This window comes from Rhipicephalus sanguineus, chromosome 1 (assembly GCF_013339695.2).
Source record: "Rhipicephalus sanguineus isolate Rsan-2018 chromosome 1, BIME_Rsan_1.4, whole genome shotgun sequence".
NCBI classification, from domain to species: domain Eukaryota; kingdom Metazoa; phylum Arthropoda; class Arachnida; order Ixodida; family Ixodidae; genus Rhipicephalus; species Rhipicephalus sanguineus.
In genome coordinates this window covers 147,889,516-147,910,833 of record NC_051176.1, presented here as the reverse complement: position 1 = coordinate 147,910,833, position 21,318 = coordinate 147,889,516, and the positions used below count along the sequence as shown (strand labels likewise).

General features: G+C 46.2%; 2 protein-coding genes across 3 annotated transcripts in view; both read right to left on the bottom strand.

The window, feature by feature from the left end:
• LOC119399963 (Ig-like and fibronectin type-III domain-containing protein 1) overlaps positions 1 to 21,318 on the bottom strand; it is a 228,288-nt gene that overhangs the window by 47,850 nt on the left and 159,120 nt on the right. For both annotated transcript variants that reach the window (XM_037666882.2, XM_049417019.1), the window contains 3 exons: positions 7,307 to 7,451; positions 1,452 to 1,549; positions 1,261 to 1,363 (listed from right to left, as the gene is read on the bottom strand). In XM_037666882.2, the coding sequence (XP_037522810.1) occupies positions 1,261 to 1,363; positions 1,452 to 1,549; positions 7,307 to 7,370 (265 nt within the window). In that variant the 5' untranslated portion in view covers positions 7,371 to 7,451. The remainder of the gene's footprint in view (positions 1 to 1,260; positions 1,364 to 1,451; positions 1,550 to 7,306; positions 7,452 to 21,318) is intronic.
• LOC119399985 (glutamyl-tRNA(Gln) amidotransferase subunit C, mitochondrial) lies at positions 2,235 to 3,080 on the bottom strand. The gene has a single exon (XM_037666894.2). It carries the CDS (start codon positions 2,857 to 2,859, stop codon positions 2,371 to 2,373), a length of 489 nt encoding a protein of 162 aa, XP_037522822.1. The 5' UTR covers positions 2,860 to 3,080; the 3' UTR covers positions 2,235 to 2,370.

Here is a 21,318-nt window from a genome sequence, read left to right as displayed (position 1 = left end):
GTGAGTACGTGTTAAGTAACAATCAAGTTGTAAGCACATTTAGTCTTTCTTATGATCACATCACATGGCCAGTTTTGACACTCTTGATATCAGTCTACATCAAACAATTTAAATGTGAGCAAAGCACCAAGTGTGTATAGGCACAGCATGATTGAAATCAATCATGCTTGAAAACTATGTGTAGTGATGCTCAATCTGCACCAACTCAGCCACACTTGAAAGTACCCATATGACATAAGTATCAGTGCGTGTCGTTCAGTTGCATGAAAAATTTACTTAATATGTTTTAAACGTTCTTAGTGGATGGCGACATCTTGGAAAGATCACATATGAATACAGATGCAAACAATTAGTTGTAACACTATTTCATTCAACTTGACATCTTGATGTAGTTTGATGCATGCTGGACGTCCGATCTGACTGTCCGGTATGACAAAACATCACCATTCTAGCTGCTGCACTGCCACGTCAAATATTCGATCGGATGAGAAAATGGAGCGCGTGTCTGACGCTTTAGTGTTCCTTCAAGAATCCAAACTGTATATAATACTAAATTAAATGATGCTTATCAGTTCCTAGGTTACCTGAATAGTAATACTTTCCGCTATTTCTTTCATGCAATATTTACAGCACGTTCCTAGAAGTTTGTCTTGTGAGTGAAGGACAAAGGCATTTGCAATTTTCTCATTACAGTGCAGTCCAGTCATGGAAGAGTTAGAAAAAAATAATCTTTAAAGTGATATATTTTTTTATTCAGGCTGATTTGATACATATTTGCTATGCACTGCACATAGGCATGTGCATGAAGGGGAGCAGGGGTGTGCCAATTCGTCCCCATACCTTTACTCTGTCGGACATTTCATGTCACTTTTAATGTGCAGGGCTATGGCCACGCATGTTTTTTGACGATAATGGCAGTCGACGACCCCTGCTGTTGCATTCAAACAACTGCTTACTTCTCACATTTACCCCGGAAAACCGGGGGCCAATGGCAGGCCATTATGAGAACACGTCATCACTTCATTTTCATTTTTGCATGCAATGTGCAGCTTGTTTTCTATCGGACATGACCAAAAGGGGGGGTCGGGGGCTTGAACCCCCCTAATGACAACCTGCAACCTCCTAAAAACTTGCACCCCCCTAAGGAACAACCCAGTGCACGCCTATGGCACTGCAGAAGAAAAAGCTCATTACTATAACTGACTGTTGTTCTAAGTGATATCATAAAAATGAGCTATACTCTACGAAGTTTGCTTTTACCTGGGTTATGTAAGACAGATATCCTGGGATCTCCAATGACACGCACATTGCCTGCTGTCAGCACAGCTCCCTTGTCACGATCAGACACTCTTCTCCATAGCACCTGTTTCAGAAGAAATTTTCGTCAGCATATTACAAGAAGAAAGAATGAGAGTCAACTGTTTCTATGACAGCGTATGCTAATCACTTACTGTGTAGTTTGCTTGGTCTTTTACTACGCAATCAATCAGTGCTTCATCTCCTTTTACTGCAAGCACTGGCTCTAGAGGTGTGTCTTGTAAACTTGGACCTGTGTGAATGTGAAACAAAACAATGAGCAACAGTTTATTCAGCAACAGGGCACAGATAACACGAAAAAAACACTTTAGTGCTTGCAGAGCACCTATTAAAAAGGGTAGCACAAGCACATCAAGTTTAAAGACTATCACCTACAAGAACACACTCAAGTAATTTCGAGTCTTAATGGACCCTATAAGACTAATATATAAGAACATATTAAATATAGACTTTTTTTATAAGTGCTTCTTGGAAGGTAAGTTCTGAAGCAACGCTTGCTGCGGAAAGTGCTTCTATGTGAATAACAGAAGCTGAAGGCCTAAGCTGGATAAAATATACTGCAAAATGTTTGCTACGAATGTTGAAACTACTTACCTGGCTGCTAAAAAGATTTGATTGTTTTGTGCACGGTAAAACAAGTAGTAACAGAACAGCTCTAAAAAAAAAAAAAAATCATGCTAACGCTCGCAAGGTCAGTTTTCTCGGGGTGTACCAAGTGCATGGTGTTATCTTCTCTAAATAGCGGCTTACAAGAGAATGGGGCCATGCTGTTTAACATTTCTGATTAACACGACTTTTAAGAGAAACTTCACTTTTAAATAACTGGGCACAGAGTACACGAACCAACTGGTGCATGTAAGTACATATTCTGTTGCAACGCAGTGCCGTCAAAACTGACAGCAAGCTTTGCAAAATGAATGAGCACAACAACCAGCAGGTGATGACACGAGTTTCAGTTTATTGTAATAATAATTTAAAAAAAAACTACGGCGAAGGGGCTATTAATTCGTGCCCCAGCTTACACAAACTGCTAGCAATGGAAAACAAGCATTGTCACTTTTCAGCGTTGGTCCCTCCACCTTCCGACAGACCGTAGTCGGATTTCACATCCAGAGGTATGTTTCCAGGCGGCGCGACAAAGTATCCTTCCTCGGTCACTTTAGCGTTTTTGAGAATTCCCTCGGCACAACACTCGATCGGGACGTCGGGCCGCAGCCGCAGGGGCACGTTCTCTAGAGGAGTCACCATCGGAGCCACACCCGTCGTGTCAACGTTCATTATGACGCTGGCGAATTTGACGGCTTCTTCGAGACGCGTCACAGCCTCAGCGTTACTGAAATCAACCAAGGAGAGACGCTCCAGTAGTTCCACCGTGGTCTGGTCCAAGATGATCGCTTCACTGGTTTGTGCCGCTTTCGGCAGCGGCTCGGTGGGTACTACGCGGCCACCTACGCTGTTGCTGCATAATGCTCGCTTCCTGTTACCACCGCTGTGCCGAGTAGCAAAAGCAGCGCACGATCGTAGTGCCGAGACCCGAAGCATTTCAAGCAACAGCGACAACACCAAGAACACTTGAATTCACTTTCGAATCCCGGTGGTGAGGAGCTGCGAAACCACATACAAACAGGTCCGTTTAACAATTTCTCGACATTTATTTTATCGAAAACTACTTAAAAATTGATAAACCAAAGGCCAGTTACAGCCACAGTTCATGCTAACAACAAACCGATCGAGCACACCCCGAGTTTTAAGCATGAAAGATGCAAACTAACACCAACGATATAGTGACTACCAACGATGCAAACAGACGACCGCCATGCGCGCGCGACGGAATTGGCGTGGATTGGCTCGGACTAGATATTGGATGTGATACAAGGTTGCTTGCTCGCCCTTGAATCTTGCGTCAACACTAGCGCCTGTTTCCGTTTCGTAGTCGCGGAGGTAACGTGTGACACAGGCGCCATCATGTCCTGATTATGAAAACTGGTTTCGTTCTACAAAAACGAAAGAAAAGAAACATAAGCGTACTTTTTCCTTCGTCTATTCCGAGCTCCTTTCTGCTTCCAAAGCAATGCTAGTCACCTACAGGCGGAGACTATCGGCCTTGAGACGTTTGTGCGTAGGTGTCGAGCGCGATCAAGGAAGCCGAAACGCTGCGTCGACTTGTCTCTGCAAAGAGACTCATTGCCTGTTTGCAGACGTGCGGGGACATACGCACTGAGCGTGGAATTCGCGTGTAACTACGTAGCAAGTGAGCAGCTGGCGCTCAAAAGAGTGACGTTTCCTGGAAGGTTGCATCTTTCTCCTCGACGCTTGCGGCGAACGCGACAGTGCGCGACCAAGGACGCAGTTTGCGCGACATTTGCGCAGTTTGCATGTCATGCAGTCCTTTGCAGGAATCCTTCCTTGGTTGGTTGTTTAATGGTAAATAAAAGGCGCTTCCGTGCGTTTATTTCTCTCTCTCTCTCTCTCTCTATCTAAATGTTTTGGTTCAGTTGTGCAAAAGTACCGATTTCGGCTGCGCGATATTGCGTATAAAATTGATAATGAGCAAAAGAAGTTATTTTTGTGTAGCCCTTCGTCTTTACAGGGACTATTCCTGTGACATCGTTACGATATAGGTATCGTACAGTTAACACTCGAGTCTCCTACAATAATAAAAAAAAAATTAACAGACCATAGCCCCATTATTATTTTTTTAGGGAGGGGGGAGGGCAACTAGGAAACGTTGATCCATTCAATAAGTGTAAAGCTATAGCTTTTCTACGATGCGAATCGCCAAGCTAATGGAGGCGTTGTCATTTCTGCAATCAGCGCATGAGCACAGTCCGATTTTCCTTTCACAGGGAAAAAATGCACGCACTGGTTAACGTGGTAAAATTGTTTTTAAAAGGAACTATAAACGGATACACAATAAATACGCATGGTTCACACGTCTTATGCCGCAGGGGCATTTTCAAAACTGCAAGAGAGAGGCCCCCAGCACGTGGCACTTAGACTTCATTAAGGAAATTACTTACCCTAAATGCTGAGATTTGCTAGACATAGGCTCACATAGACTCATAAATACCAGCGTGTCTCTCCAGCGGTCGGTAGCGGAAATAAATTACATGATTAACCTTAGGCCTTATGCCACCTGAAATCTCTCTCACATGAATAAGAATGATCGGCTCCAGAAGTATCAGTTCTCTGCGGACTATTTCCCGCAAGTTAGAGGGAGTGCTATGAAAGGGGAATAATTGGCATCCACCAGGTTGTAGCAAAAAGCTACAAGGAAATCCATGCGGATTTCTCAGAAAGGAAAAGTTTCTTAATTAGTTGACGAAAAACTGGTCCTGGGTTCGAACCCGGGACACGCCTTTCCAGGGCGGTCGCTCTATCAATTGAATTTTTCGTGAACTATCCGTACGGATTTACTTGAAGCTTTTTGCTACGAACTAGTGAATGCCAGTTTTCTCTTAATTAAAAGATTAAAAAGTTGCGTTTTTCAGAATATTGAGTGGTATCAACTAGAAGAGGTTTGGTTGTAATCGCTGATATTGCGGGACCGGTACTCGATCTACTTAGCACTGACAGCGTGACCAAGCATTTCTGGAACCTGCGCAACGACCTTGATAATGATACGTCGCACGCGCTTACGTCTTCGACAAATAACACAAATCACGCGGCTGTCGACATGCTCGTGATTTCTCCAGCGCATGCGTAGCCTTGCTGAAAGCACATCCGCGTAGCCTCGCAGGACGCGTTTCACCTCCGCTCAGTAAGATATTGAAATCAGGTCGGTCATTCAACTACCGATTTCTATGCCTTCAATATTCCTGCGAACGACTCGTTCGGTGTGCACAATCAAATCAACATTATTTTTCAGCTAAAACTGAATCGAGCGTGCCATGGACTGTTGTCGATCTCGAATATTGAGGCGAATATAACTTGCACGAGAAATCGAAATACACAAACGGCTAAATAACGCAACTTCGCCAATTAATTGCGTAACCAATTACCTTACCGCATAAATTACATGCCAACGAACATATTGTACAGTCCGCTTATTTTTGTACTTCGACGCATAAAAGTAAACAACATCACCTTTTTACCGCGAGCTTGGAGGAAGATATGTTTATATCGGTGACTTTAATTGGTTCTTTCTTTCTTTCTTTCTTTCTTTCTTTCTTTCTTTCTTTCTTTCTTTCTTTCTTTCTTTCTTTCTTTCTTTCTTTCTTTCTTTCTTTCTTTCTTTCTTTCTTTCTTTCTTTCTTTTCCAGTTTTTATGCTTTTGTTTTTTTATCTCTACCAAAGCACATCTAAAGTCTACATTAATAGACGCGTCTTTATTAAAATTACCTTTTTCTCATTCGAATCACTGAACGATTAAACTTCTCTAAACGACCGCTCAAAGCTACCCAGGTGAAGCTCCTCTCTGGCCTTTGTGTCTGTGATTGCATGAAATCTTCAATCCCTTTCAAAAACGCCTTGAATCCGCCCAGTGGATTCCGATAAACCCTCGAGGGAGAAAGAACTGGGGGATTTATTTATTTATTTATTTATTTATTTATTTATTTATTTATTTATTTATTTATTTACAGATAAATGGAAAGCCTGCTGACAGCGCCGTAACTGTCTAGCGCGCTGTTTGTGCTCAACAGTGCGAGAAAAGAAATATTTAGCAGGAACGGAAAAGATGACAGAGACGGAATGCGCTGCACGCGGACCCTTTTCACTGACCTCCGACCTATGATTTTATGTAAGACAAAAATCGGGAGTGTAATCAAAGGCACCGCATGGAGCGCAGAGGTATTTCTGAAGCCCCGACGAGCGTTATATATATAACAACGCTAAACATACTGCGCGGAATTAAAAATAAAAAAAAAGACTGCCATTCATTTTTTCTTCGATATTATTCGTCCTCTCACCACGAAACCAATGAAAACAGAGTCATAATTGAAATAACATTTTATTAGTTTCTGCTTTAGTATTTCTACTTGTCGTCCTTTTAACAGTTAAAAACTTCGATCGTGTAAACTGTTCATCGCTATAAATGACCTCAAGTATTTTTTTCTGTTCTTTGGCGATAACAATAATGAGCAGAGAGCCGAGTATGGAAGGTAACGTGTATGTAATGCCAAGCGGAACACGACGCAATGTACCTCAGTGGTGAATCTACAGCGAGTACAGAGGCTAGGTGTATGCATGCGCTGATCGTGGCTCGTGACGTCCCGATGATCGCTCCATCTACCCAGCTGTGAGGCCTGTGAAACGCTTCGTTTAACTACAGCGAGAAAACGCGAGCGCTTCCTTGCAAGCGCCCCCAAAATCTGCCGCCGTGGACAATGACGTGGCGCTCTCTATAGCTTCCTTCCGAAGCACCTGCATCGTTTCTTACGCGGAATCGTTACAGATACCTCTGTCTTAGTGGCCCAGTGGTTATAGTGTTGCGCTGATAATTCTACGAGGTCGCTTGTTTGATTACCGCCGTATATCGGTCGTATTTCGATGGGTATGGAATCTAAAAACGCGCTGGTTTGCCCCATGCGCTCAAAACGAACCAGGACCCATGGCCTCTTTCCGATAATATTGAGAAACTTTGGCATGTAGGTGCCCATATGTAAGCCGGCAGAATTCTCTGTATTTCAATAAAGGACTTTCTCTTTTGTTTTTTTCTTGGGGGAGGGGGGTGTTGTATGCCCCACCAGGAGTTGGTATTGTTGTTATACTATATACATACAACACACGTGTAGCCAGGCTGCGTGTCCATGCATGATGCTGATGCCGTACTGTTGCAAAGCTGTGGGCACTTGTCGAACGACAGTTAGCTGTAAGTTGTCTAAGCATGTGGGAACGAGATCTCAGTGCGTATAATCGGCCTCCTGTTCACTGATGTGTGAGTACGGTCCCTAGAATGTGAGCACGCATGATCGTGCGCAGTCCAGCCCATGACGCACATGCAAAACGCTCCTGAACAATGGCCAGGAACTGTGGCGGCGGGACTCACCGGCTGCGTTGAGCGGCGTGGCGAACACCAGTGCTACCAGGAGGCGGGGCACGCAGACTTGCATGGCGAGGACTCTAGACACGCATCGAGCGGGGCGGCTCCGTTCACTCTGCTGTCTCTGGGCTATCGGAGAAGGTTTGTTTGCCTGCAATAGAAAAAGAAAAAGAAGTCAGGGACAATTAGAGAACCGGCTAGTATAAAGTCAAGGAAATGCCCTGCAGCTTTGTAACCATAATCATAAACGCAGCTGCAAAACGCTGGGGGCAGGGGGGTCCCCCCTTCCCCCCAACAAAATCACTTAAGGGGGGGGGGGGGCGCAAACTATGGCCCATACTTTTACACAGTCGGACCTGCCTCGTCATTGTTTAAGGAGCAGGGTTATGGCCACGCAGGCTTTTGACGATAATAACGGCCGAAGTCCCCTGATGTTGCATTCCAAGAGCTGCTTTCCCATCTTTACTACTGGAAAGCCAAAGGAAGGTTAAAATGAGGTGTTGGGCACGTGAACACCTCATTTTAATTTTTTCATCCATTGTTAACCATATGTTGTCTTTTGGAGTCGACCAAACGGGGGAGGGGGTGAGCTATCCCCCCCCCCCCTTTATGGGGAATCATGCGCACGCCTATGCCCCTGTCTGTCTGATGTACTGCTGAAAAGCCACTCCGTATAAAGACGGACCATAACGTACGCGCTACAAACACGTGAATTTGGACTATTCGGGCGGACACGACACGAAAAGAAGCGTGATAAGACAGAAGGATAATGTCTAAATAATGTGTCAATGACAAGAAGGAAGCTAGTTGGGCTACTTGCATGGTTAGGCATTACAGGACAGGTAAATCAGCGAGAACAATATGGACGAAAGAAAGGCACTTGTGTGCCTTGGGTACACGTCTTTATCGTTACATTACTTTTTCTTATAGGTATACAAGAACAGAGCACTGATGATTTCATTCATGAACTGACTGAATCAGCGATGATCGAACGGCTGCGGCATCTTGGTGGCTACCGAATTCTGCTGCTCAATCTGTATATCGACGACGCCTGCAGAAGGCCAAAGAGTACTCGTGTGCTGGAACAGAGTTCAATGCAAGTCCATGACACTGAGCCGTATCCACTGTACCTTTGGCCCTGGTTTGAGTCGTATATAGCCCAAGCTTAAATGATGGAATGAATTCGTCCACGGGAGCCAGAACTGCTTTCCACTAATGATGCATTAAGAACGACGGAAAAGCAGTCTTATGTCCGATGCTGCGCTTCGTGGCTAAGTATTCGCAGTGGCAGTCACGCGAAAATCTGAGCGGGATAAGAGGACGATCAGACGAGACCGCCATTCCCGATGCCATAGTTTTAGTTGACGTACCCGTCAAACCGTAATCGCGTACCCTGTGCGAGTCTTATCCGCCTGAACTCATACTTTTGTTGAATGCGCTTGTCAGGGGCGAGTCCTGCACCATAAGAGCACCGTATGTGCCATGCCTAGGTTTTACACGCGCACTAGTAGACATATATATGTTCGTTGTACACATCTCGTCATGCGGTCTTCGTGCATCCATATCAGCTCACAGCTTTTCGTATTGTGTCATGTTTTGCCCCGCCACGGTGGTCTAGCGGTTATGGCGCTTGACTGCTGAACCGAAGGTCGCGGGATCGAATCCCGGCCGCGGCGGCTGCATTTTCGATGGAGGCGAAAATGTTTGAAGGCCCGTGTACTTAGATTGAGATGCACGTTAAGGAACCCCAGGTGGTCGAAATTTCCGGAGCCCTCCACTACGGCGTCCCTCAAAATCATATCGTGGTTTTGGGACGGTAAACCCCAGATATTATTATTATTATTGTGTCATGGTTTCCCTGTGTCACGTGCCCTCGCTCTCGATGCAAAAGTGTGAGGAATGAGCTGTGGCCACACTGTTTTCCTACTCAGGCTGCCCGTATGCTCCATGGTCTAACTTATCAATAGCGTCGCCGCAGTTATCAGCTTGAACTTATGCAAACAAATTTTTGATTAAAAAAAATTAAACGGAACTTCCCTGAACGGGAAGTGTCAAAGATATGTCTAGCGCTATGTGTGGCGGTGGGCGTTGGAGTTCACTCGGTGTTTGTGTTCTATTAACGTCCCATACAGGAATCTTGTTATTTTTATTTTTTACGTGTACCCTGTGTTGCGTGTTTACTGCGTTTCCTTTTGTGGGAACACAGTCACACTCTTGTGGATGTTGGGTCCAAGTTGGGTCCGACGGGGTTTGTTGGACTTCACACAGAATTTTTCTTCAAATAATGCTATGCTATAAAAAGTCAGACGTAGGATCTAAGTAGCAGCGACATCTCAGCAAATATTATTATTCAGTGAATGTATATGGAAAATAATTACAAACATGCAGGCACTTGAAATAAAAAGAAAAGAAGTACGTCTTTATTTCCGGTTGGGAGGTTGAGCTTCGGCTCATTGGTCAACGGGCTTCTCAATGATTGAGCTGAAAGGATATTTGCAGTGTGAATCACTGGTTTACTGACTTATAGAGCCTATTGCTGCTCCGTTTAATATAGCAACCGAGGCAAAAGAGAAAAAATCATGCTGTCCGCACTAATGGTGCAGTTTATAAGTGTCTTATAGAAACAAAACAACTGGCAGTCGCAGATGGGATGCCGCAGCACACAGTGATCAGCCGGGTTAGATACCCTTTTTTTAGTGCGCAGCTCGGCAATGGCTTTGTCGGTGCAACCGAGCGCACGATTGGTCTATTGGCACAGGGGAGGATGAAAGAGCGAACGCAGCAGCCCACGCGCAACTCTACCTGCGCTCCAACTATGCTCCCGTAACTCTAAAATTCTCTAAGAGCGATGCAACCAATGGGTGATCGTCTGCCGCTGCTGCTGAACGAGCAGCCCAAGCAGACGCTGAGCACGTGAATTGTGCTTACAAAACGTGAATGCGCTCAACTGACGCAAGCCGCTCAGTGTGCGTTCTGGTATAGGAATGTTTCAGCAGAGGCGGTTTATGGTACGGTAAATATGGAAATACCGTACCGCTGTGGTCGGCACGCTGCTCCTTTTTAAACGTTTTAGCCGCACGAGTTGCTCATTGCGTGCGGTAACGTGATGAGATAGTTGAAGTGGCTAATGAAGGTCTTGGAGATTAAAAAAGCGACGTGCCGACCATGACGGTACGGTAAACCAGCACTGCTAAAACACCCTATTAACTACCACGAACGGTTTCCTAAATACTACCTTCGTGCATCGTCCTGGTTGAGTGTATTACTTTGCCAGCATCGCACATGATGCATCTTTATTGCGGTTTAACTGAGTTCCCGTTGACGGCGCGTTGTCTTTTCTTCTAATCTTCTCCCACACCGCCTCAAATCTAAACAAAAAAAAGTACAAAGTTACCGCCCTTAATACTGTGCAATTATCACACTTCCCCTATACGATTTCCTTGCTCTCAATGCCCGCTGGCCCCTTTAGCGCGGGGGCTTTGTTGTGCCTCTATACGCACGACGAACTCACGGCTTCGCTTTCAACGAGGGGGGCTCGCGTGTGCTGAAAACAAATCGCGACGAACTTTTGTTGTTGTTTTCACCACGACGTACGGCCGGCTGAGGGATGAGGGAAGGCGGCGAGTGTGGGAATGAGGCGTGGACTGTTTCCCGCTGCACGCGCGTGTTTATATACGCTCCTTCGCGCTCCCAGCCAGCCGCGCCTCCTCGGATAATTGCGGCAGGCACACGCGCACCGCGGACTTCCCCAAGAGAGAGCAGTCACTGCTTTGAGCAAGAAGACAAATATAGCAAAAAAAAAAGAAAGAAAGAAAGAAGGCGAAGCAAACGCGATCTTTTCAGAGCGATACCGTATTACAATCTCGTCGATACCACCGCTGCATATCAGTTCTTATAATTCGTGCGTTTAGCGTAACTTGCGGGACGACCAGGCTTGCTGCCGCCGCGCGCACCCGTTCGATGCTGCGCCGTGCGCACGCGAACACTGCGATGAAAGACGCCGCGTGCGCTGCATTTACCTTCGGCACAGGCGCCGCCCAAGTCGCTGGGCTATTCTTTTGCTGCTGCGCGCAGTTCACCAGTTGTGGTATATACATATATGCAGCTTGGCGGCTAAGGTGTAGCGCTGGTTAGCTGGAGGACACCGGTTCGACTCCCGGCCACGGCGGCCGCATTTCGATCGCAGCGAAGCGCCCGAGTGCTTAGATTCTGGCACAAAGCACCTGCAAGTGCTCGACGTTGCAGCTTATGCATCGGGCACAAAAACGAACCATACATATGCAGAGATTCGACTGGTTCATTGATTGATCTGGCGACTCGTCTTCCCGCATTCTTCGCAACATTATGACACGAGGAAAAAAAGAAGTGACATGCGAGAAGTGAAATGAAAAGAACGACAATGCCGAGCACTTTTAGCGATTATGTGTTTGACGTAATAGAAATTGAGTTCTAATATAAGGTATACTTTAAACGCACCGGTGGGTTCCTCGGTTAGTTATAACTGGATATAGGAGAGCATACTGAGACATGGGCAACACTGAAGAATAAACCTTTAAGTTCAGGTACTTCAACTGCCGTTTAGTGATGAAGAAGCATGTACGCGCTTCAATGCATGCGTGGAGTTGTTTTTTTTTCTTTTTTTTTCTCCCTCAAGTAACTCTACGCATACGTTGGACCACGAATTTATGATTGCTTCTTCGGCAATAAACGACAGTTGATGTACACCCCACGTGTTTGTCTATCCTTCGGCGTCCTCCATGTGTCGATGTGCGCTGCCACATCCTATTATGTACAATGGACATAGCGAGCAACTATATTGTATATGATCGCCCGCTATGTGCTACGTATCGGTTAGAAGGAAAGAAGATTACTTTTTAAGAGCTCGTTTTTCTTTGTTAGACACAATATTAATTAGAATTAACAGACAGCAATGCCAAGGAAAGTATAGGGGGTGTTATTTGTAGTAATTAGAATATGAATGTGAAGAAAGTAAAGTGGACGAAAAGGTAACCTGCCGCCGGCAGGGACCGAACCTGCGACCTTCGAATAACGCGTCCGATGCTCTACCACTGAGCTACGGCGGCGGTCATCTCCCCGTCCACTTTATAGTGTATATATGTGGATTGAAACTTGGGAGTGTCAGTGGTGTCAGTCAGCGCCAGTCGCAGCCATGGCGGCGAGTGTGGAACACTCTTTTTTTCTGCCTTTTTGGCGTCACGTAGCACGTGATCTATTTACGAGCAGGCAGTTGACCAATAATCCCTCGCATACTACCTGAAGGCATCATGTCTGCCAGAACAAGACCCTCGCCATGAATGAAGGAAAAAAGATTACTTTTTAAGAGCTCGTTTTTCTTTGTTAGACACAATATTATAGAGAACTAACAGACGGCAATTTGTAGTAATTAGAATATGAATGTGAAGAAAGTAAAGTGGACGAAAAGATAACCTGCCGCCGGCAGGGACCGAACCTGCGACCTTCTAATAACGCGTCCGATGCTCTACCACTGAGCTACGACGGCAGTCATCTCCCCGTCCACTTTATTGGGTATATATGTGGATTGAAACTTAGGAGTGTCAGTCAGCGCCAGTCGCAGCCACGGCGGCGAGTGTGGAACACTCTTTTTTTCTGCCTTTTTGGCGTCACGTAGCACGTGATCTATTTACGAGCAGGCAGCTGACGGTTAGGACACGAGACAGCGTATCGGTTAGGACACGAGAACATATTACACGACCAGCTACACACATATAGCGCCAACACCTGGTACGTTGGCGTAAAAAAAAATTCCAGCTATGGGCTTCACATTATAAATAACAGTATCTATCAGCTCGACTAAGAGACCATGAAGTCGGTACTCATATATAGCTCTTAAGCAGTAGCGTAGCCAGCGATTTTTTTTAAATGCGAAGCATTTCTTAGCGAACTTCTGCGACTTTGAGCGTATCTATCTATCTATCTATCTATCTATCTATCTATCTATCTATCTATCTATCTATCTATCTATCTATCTATCTATCTATCTATCTATCTATCTATCTATCTATCTATCTATCTATCTATCTATCTATCTGTCTATCTGTCTATCTATCTAGCCGCCTACGACTTTGGGCTCTCCTGGTCGCTTGGTTAATCGAATGTACACCAAAATTGATATGGCATAACATGACTGTATGACGAACATAAATGACAAGTCATAACATGAAAATCATGACACGCATGTCATGTACAGCATGATTTACATGCCACGCTCATGGTGCGCTGGTGGCCGTTTCGCTAGCTTGATCTACCCCGAAATTGGTATTGCGTGACGTGACTGTGTGACGAACATAAATAACACACGAGTTAACATGCAAATCATGACACGCATGTCATGTACAGCATGACTTACGTGCAACGCTCATGGTGCGCTGGCGGCCGTTTCGCTAGCTTTATATACACCAAAATTGGTATCTTGCGACGTGACTGCGTAACGAACATAAATAACACGAGTTAACATCAAAATCATGACACGCATGTCATGTACAACATGACACGTGCCACGCTCATGGTGCGCTAGCGGCCGTTTCGCTGGCTTTATATACACCAAAATTGGTATCTTGCGACGTGACTGTGTAACGAACGTAAACAACACGAGTTAACATGAAAATCATGACATGCATGTCATGTTCAGCATGACTTACGTGCCACGCTCATGGGGCGCTGGCGGCCGTTTCGCTAGCTTGATCTATCCTGAAATTGGTATTGCGCGGCGTGACTGTGTGACGAACATAAAAACACGAGTTCATATGAAAATCATGACACGCATGTCATGTACAGCATGACTTACGTACCACGATCATGGTGCGCTGGCTGCCGTTTCGCTAGCTTGATCTATCCTGAAATTGGTATTGCGCGGCGTGACTGTGTGACGAACATAAAAACACGAGTTCATATGAAAATCATGACACGCATGTCATGTACAGCATGACTTATGTGCCACGCTCATGGTGCGCTAGCGGGCGTTTCGCTGGCTTTATATACACCAAAATTGGTATCTTGCGACGTGACTGTGTAACGAACGTAAATAACATGAGTTAACATGAAAATCATGACATGCATGACATGTTCAGCATGACTTACGTGCCACGCTCATGGGGCGCTGGCGGCCGTTTCGCTAGCTCGATCTACCCCGAAATTGGTATTGCGCGACGTGACTGTGTGACAAACATAAAAACACGAGTTAACATGAAACTCATGACACGCATGTCATGTACAGCATGACTTACGTGCCACGCTCATGGGGCGCTGGCGGCCGTTTCGCTAGCTTGATCTATCCTGAAATTGGTATTGCGCGACGTGCCTGTGTGACGAACATAAAAACACGAGTTAATATGAAAATCATGACACGCATGTCATGTACAGCATGACTTACGTGCCACGATCATGGTGCGCTGGCGGCACTTTCGCTAGCTTGATATACACCAAAAATGGTATCTTCCGACGTGACTGTGTGACGAACATAAATAACACGAGTTAACATGAAAATCATGACATGCATGTCATGTACAGCATGACTTACGTGCCATGCTCATGAGGCGCTGGCGGCCGTTTCGCTAGCTTGATCTACCCCAAAATTGGTATTGCGCTACGTGACTGTGTGACGAACATAAAAACACGAGTTAACATAAAATTCATGACACGCATGTCATGTACAGCATGACTTACGTGCCACGCCCATGGTGCGCTGGCGGCCGTTTCGCTAGCTTGATCTACCCCGAAGTTAGTATTGCGCGAGGTTACTGCGTGACGAACATAAATAATAGGAGTTAACATGACAACCATGACACGCATTTTCTTCAATGACATACAAGACGATGTATGCAGCTCTTTGCTGGCTGCTTCGCATTACATCGATTTCCACAATGCATGGGATCTGCCGGCATTTTTTTTTTTTCGGTCATGCAATGCGAGATTGGAGCGACCAGTTTACCCCGAGCCTAGTGTTAACACATGCTACTGATAAAATTAAAAACGCACAAAACCAGCCGATCGCAGTGGTACATACATGGTGGCTAAAGGGACCACGCTGTTTCCAAATATTACATATATGAATGCTGAACAGGAACAATATATGCCAATGGTCGCGGTGTTCTTGAAGAATACGGAACAAACTGCACTTTGTTACTTTTGTCACCTTTCCTTTTTTTTTTCCTGATCTATTTTGACTATTACACCCCTTTGGCTGCTCCCCTAGTTTAGGGAAGCCAACCGAGCACTTCCTTGGTTAACCTAACTGCCTTCTTCGTTTTTTTTTTCCCCTAAGGTGAAAGCTGTGCGTCGGCGTTTGGGAGGTCGTCCAATCGTGACGCCACAGCTTTCTGTTGTACTTTTTCTCGCCTTGGCGAGCAACGTGCGACCCCCCGCCCCCCGTTTTTTTTCATACACGCACTTCCCCTCTCCCCCTTTGTTTTCGCCAGCTTCGAGGGTCACTTACGAACGACGCCGCTGTTGAAGGACTCTGCTGCGCCCAGTTACGTATATGTCATTGGCTTGAGCTTAGTGGACTGCGAACTCTAATTATTGGTTCAGCTCTTGCTGTTTGGTCATCCATCTGATATTGCGCATTGTCTCTACATATTTGAACTTCATGTTGCACCTATCCGCAATAATTGTGGAATGGAATGTATAACTAGTTCACCTTTATTTGAAGTTAACTGTTCTGTTCACTGGAAATATCTTTACCTTTGTTTAAACACATTATTAAGGCTTGTTGTTCTCTGATTGGAAAAGGACTTTGACTCCTTCATACCGGCGATTGGCGCAAGCCATACACCAGAGTCCTACCCCCATGCCACATCTTGGGAGGAACTTGTGCTTCTGCCCCGAGTCGTGACAACCCCCCCCCCCCCCCCCCCCCCCAACAATTATTATTATATTCGCGCAGCGCAAAATGCTCTGTGCAAATATGTCTATGCTCAATCACCAACTAGCCCAAGCTACCGTTCTATCGAGGCATTTATACCCCATTATACGGACCTCCTTCCTCCATCTTCCCAGTGATGCATCGCCTTACCCGAGGGTGAAACCACGAGTTGTAAAGGTAAGGAGGCGGGGAGAGTGTATATTCAGAACACGACGTCGTGGCCGCTGACAAGACTAGCACGACACCTCGCACGTGCCAAGTTCACTCCGGCAGCGTGACGTCACATCGCTGCAGTGCATATATATAGGCGAAGCCGGAGACGGCGCGGGAGCACTCAAGACTTGCGTGATGTTGACGGAGGACTTGCGGCGATGTCGGCGCGCTGAGTCGGCAACGTTCGATCCTAACGTCGCCAGCAGCTCGCCTGTGACGATGCCGGCACTCTGGCCAAGTTGCGAAGCCGACCGTGAAAGGAAGCGTGTGGCCGTCGCGTGAGCCGTGACGCCTTGGTTCTTGTTTTTTTTTTCTCCTATTTGCGCGGCCCTTTTTCTTACATACCTTCGGTCACACGCAAGGCGCCGATCGCCTAGCAACGGGGAACCCTTTTCTATTTCAGTCTCACGCCCTCTCCAAGCACTGCCTCATGCTACCGCTGACGGCGATGGAAGCCGGCCTGGTGGTCACTGACGCCACTGGACAGGTGTATAACGGTACCCAAAGCTCCCTACTGATTCACCTCTTCCCGTTGTTTTCAAGTTTTTTGACAACCTTGTATATAGTCACTGCCCGGCCGGATGTGTCACGCACAGACGCCTCACGCACAGACGAAGCGCGAACATGCATGTTTCTTTTTGCTGCATTTTCTTTATTTATGTTCCAGATGCTAGGTAAATCTCCCGATAGTGTATACACTAACGCCGCAATCGATGGAGTAGAGTGGCAAAGAAAGAGAAACATAAAAAACAAATAACTACAAAAATACTGGAGTATTGCTCTCTAAGGCGGAAAAGAAAATATCTCTTCCGAGGCGATGCGATTATGTGTTGTATGAATACGCCCTGAAGAATTTCTTCAGAGTTCGAACATCTTCAAGAGCGAAAGATGGGTGAGTTGGAATGGATGCATACCTTTCAGTCAGCGCGGAAAAAGATGGAAGACACTTGGGTAGAAAGGACAGCGCTCGTTCGTGTCTCCTCTCCAATGTCTGCCATCGTATTCCACGACAATTCAAAAGTACGAATTAAATACCGATGCAACGAATGGTATGTAATGATGTCGTTGTTTCCGATTCGGCTCAGCACACAGTCGCAAGCATATTCGGTTGAAGCAATGAATGGGATAAGTCGTCAGGTCATCAGGGAGAGAAGAAGCAGCATGCAGACGCGGCTGCACGCACACGAGAGAGAGAGAGAGAGAGAGTAAATAATAATAATTTTAATAATTGTTGGGGTTTAACGTCCCAAAACCACGATGTGATTATGAGAGACGCCGTATTGGAGGGCTCCGGAAATTTCGACTACCTGGGGTTCTTTAACGGGCACCTAAATCTAAGTACACGGGCCTCAAGAGACAGTAAATAAGGAGGGGTTAGTTGCTACCGCATTTATTCTACACTTCGAGTAAAAAAAGAGCTCGCGTGCGTGTGCAAATATATACATATATATTGGACCATAGACCCCCCCCCCCCCTTTTATTTTGTGGAATTCATATGGTGAGTACGTGAGCGTGCTTCCCGTACGTGCAAAATGTTACGCTTTCAGGTAAGGGAAGTGTTTTCGGAGGTTTGTGGAATTTGTTTTATTGTTATTATTATTTTCTTCTTGCAGAGAAAATACCATACGCACCACGCTCATCCTAGGCCATATCTTTTTTTTTGTTTTTTTTTTAGGCCCACCGTCAGTTTTTTTCTGGTGCAAACGTCTCATTCGCTCAATCATCGGGCGGCATACAACGCCTAACTATACAAATCATACATCAACGCAAGTGTGCTCCGAAACTCCACATACTAGAAGAGCAAATAAACGGAGTATCTACGGTAATGGACTCGAGTAGCCCTGCAGGAAAAAAAAAATCACCGCATCTCCACTAATGTGAATCATGACGAGTGGCGAAGCGCTGGGTATCGTACCGGAATGTCACCGCACGTCACCCGCGCGTAGCCACTGGGAATGTAAATTGAGTGACATAAAGTGTATATATTTTGGCTCCTCTTTAATGCTCTTCTATTTTAATCCTCTTGTTATAATTTGTATATCGTCTTGAGTCCTGGATTCCGTTTTCCCTTCATTATTACTGCTTTGTGGTGTGTGAAATGGAGAACCAATGGTTCTTCGAGTGGATCTAATCTAAAGTTGGCAAAGACAAGGCCTATGCATGTTCCTCGGGTGGTTGTTGCTTGTTTCCAGTCATATGAAATGCATCGTAGAGCGTATCCAGACATCATATACTGCATAATCCAGTCGCTGTCCATAATGTCTACGTTGAAGCCGCCGACTAGTATAAAGGGTTTGCGCTTGTACTTTGTTTCGTAATCGTAATCTCAACATACACACATATGTTTCGCCTTTAAGGAGGTAATGCCGCGGACTTCTAAAGTTGTCTCCGACTCAAGCTCTTACGAAAGCATTTCTTCAGGGTTTCTCGTTGAAGGCAGACTGTCAGGCACGACACCTTTCACATTCCACCGTGCGCATCCTTCAGAATTGCTATAGCCAGATTTGTTGATTTCGGAAACACAGTGCATTTAATTATTATTCAATTTCATTTTATTAAGATATTTCAGGAGTGTTATGAGTGCTCCATATGACTTTTACCTGATAATTTATAACCGTAATCGCAAAATACACACATATGTTTCGACTATAGCAACGGTTTTCTATATACCGTGACAGCGGACAGTGAGAGTCGACGACAAAGCTAGGCCCTAAGGTGCTTCGCCACTAAAAGTTTTGTTACAGACAATCGCATACGCGCACCGGCAAATATTGTTGCGATGCGGACGTTTTGGTAGGACATCACTGAATGGCAATTTAGCGCACATAATCGGGGGCACAAGCAAGGCGCGCGCGCACACACACACACACACACACACACACACACACACACACACACACACACACACACACACACACACACACACACACACACACACACACACACACACACACACACACACACACACACACACACATCACGTTACTGTAGTAGCGCCATATGTGTTGTGTTCATGTGCCTTTCTTGAGTCCCCGTATATATCTGCTACAATGTACCGCCGTATCTGCGTGTGTTTGTGTGTATGTATGTGTTGAAAGGACCGGCAAAGTCTATGACGTTTTACAATGCGATCGCAGAGATAGCGAGAAAGACACGTACAAATGGAAAATATATATCGCAGACGGAACAGTGAATCGGGGGCACAGAATTTCACACGCGCACTACTTATCGCTCGGGCAGCCACGATGTGAGAGAAAACAAAAGGCTGGGGGCGGTATCTCTCTTTCTAGTGAGACAAACGCGACGCTGCCGTCGCTGCTATTCGACGACGGCGTCAGCGTTTTCTGGCGCCCTTCCTGCAAACTTTCGCAGGGGCACCGCTTCCTGTAGAACGAAGCGCCATCGAGTGCGGTGGCACGGTTGCGCGCCCCTGGCCGAGGGTTTTCGCCGTCCACGCATCGCTTCCTGCCAGAGTATTACTTTGCAGGCGCGAGGCTGCACTTCGTTGCTGTACTTCAGACCCGATACACGACTAAGCAATGGCTGCCAGCATTTGCAGGATCCGCAGCTGTGAGAGAAATGCGTGTCGAACGGTTAACGGTCATAAGAGTGAGACTTGGGCAATACTTGGTTGTAATGCACGTTAGAAAGGCCGCGAACCCACACACAGACAACCAATGACCGCGAAACAGTGGGTTCAGCGTTGTGCTTCGTGGTCCCCCCTTTTCTATGTAGATTTGTGTGTGGTTGAGCTGCTGTTCTAACGTGCGCTGTTCACCAGACAGCTCATCACTGCACGCACAGCGTCGACGTATATGTCTTCCTATTCTCTCAGATAAAATTCGATATCGCTTCACTTGTCACCTCTTCCCTTTTAAAATGAAATGCATGAACTCGAAGAGGTAGAGGACGAAGTGTATAGGGCTTCATATAATCGACAGATCTTAGATTTGGGCAACTCGCCCTCTTTTCTGCGAAGCTTATCAGCTGACCAGGCCGATAGAAGTAAATGATGACAGGGCATATATGATCCTGGGTCCATTTGAACTGGTGGCACGAGTGGCGCAACCGTACAATTTAGGTGTCAGGTGGGAATCGGAGAACGCACTCTGAATCCTGCTTTGTTGCGCGTCTTTCCAAGCGGGACTATAAAACTGCAGGCGGAAGGAGACTGGAGGTGATCCACCTCGTCCGCCGGTCGGGATGGCCGCAAATAGTCGAGCACAGGCGTTTCATCGGCGTTCCGTGCTCAGTGAGGTGTGCGGAGGCGGGCGCTGCTCCCATGGCAACCTTTATTCAAACAACGCTCAAGGACTGCCACACACGGAGAGATCGACCTTTTCGCTCCGGGTTGTCTTCCTTGTCTCGGGGCGACACGAGAGACGGAAAGATGCGATAAAGTTGAACGGGGGCAGTCGAAGAAGCGAAGAAACCTCAGCTTCTCCGAAGCAACTTTTTTTCTTTTTCTTTTTTTATTATTTTTGTGCGCCATCTAAACGGCTCTGGGCAGCGAAACCCGCAGTGGGACCGCGAACCCGGCTGGTCACGACGAGCGGCGCAAGCGTGCGTTCTTCATCATCATAAATATAATAAACGGGCAAAAAAAACAAGAAGAAAAGAAAGAGAAAAAGAGCGCCAGCCGCTAATGACTCGCTCTCTTCTTATTCCTGCGGACGAACACTCACGTGGTCGCTTTGCGGGAAAGAGGAACACTCCCGCGCTGGTGCCCGAGGCGCGCGCGTGAATGCATACGTGCAGTTGTCATGCGCGTTTCAGCGCTGCACGTATTATAAGGCGCGCGTATACCGCGCGGATCTTATTTTTGGCCTAATCGACGACGACGAGCGCAACTTGTCCTCGAGAATGTATCGGCCCGTGGCACGAGGAAACACGCGGCGCGGCG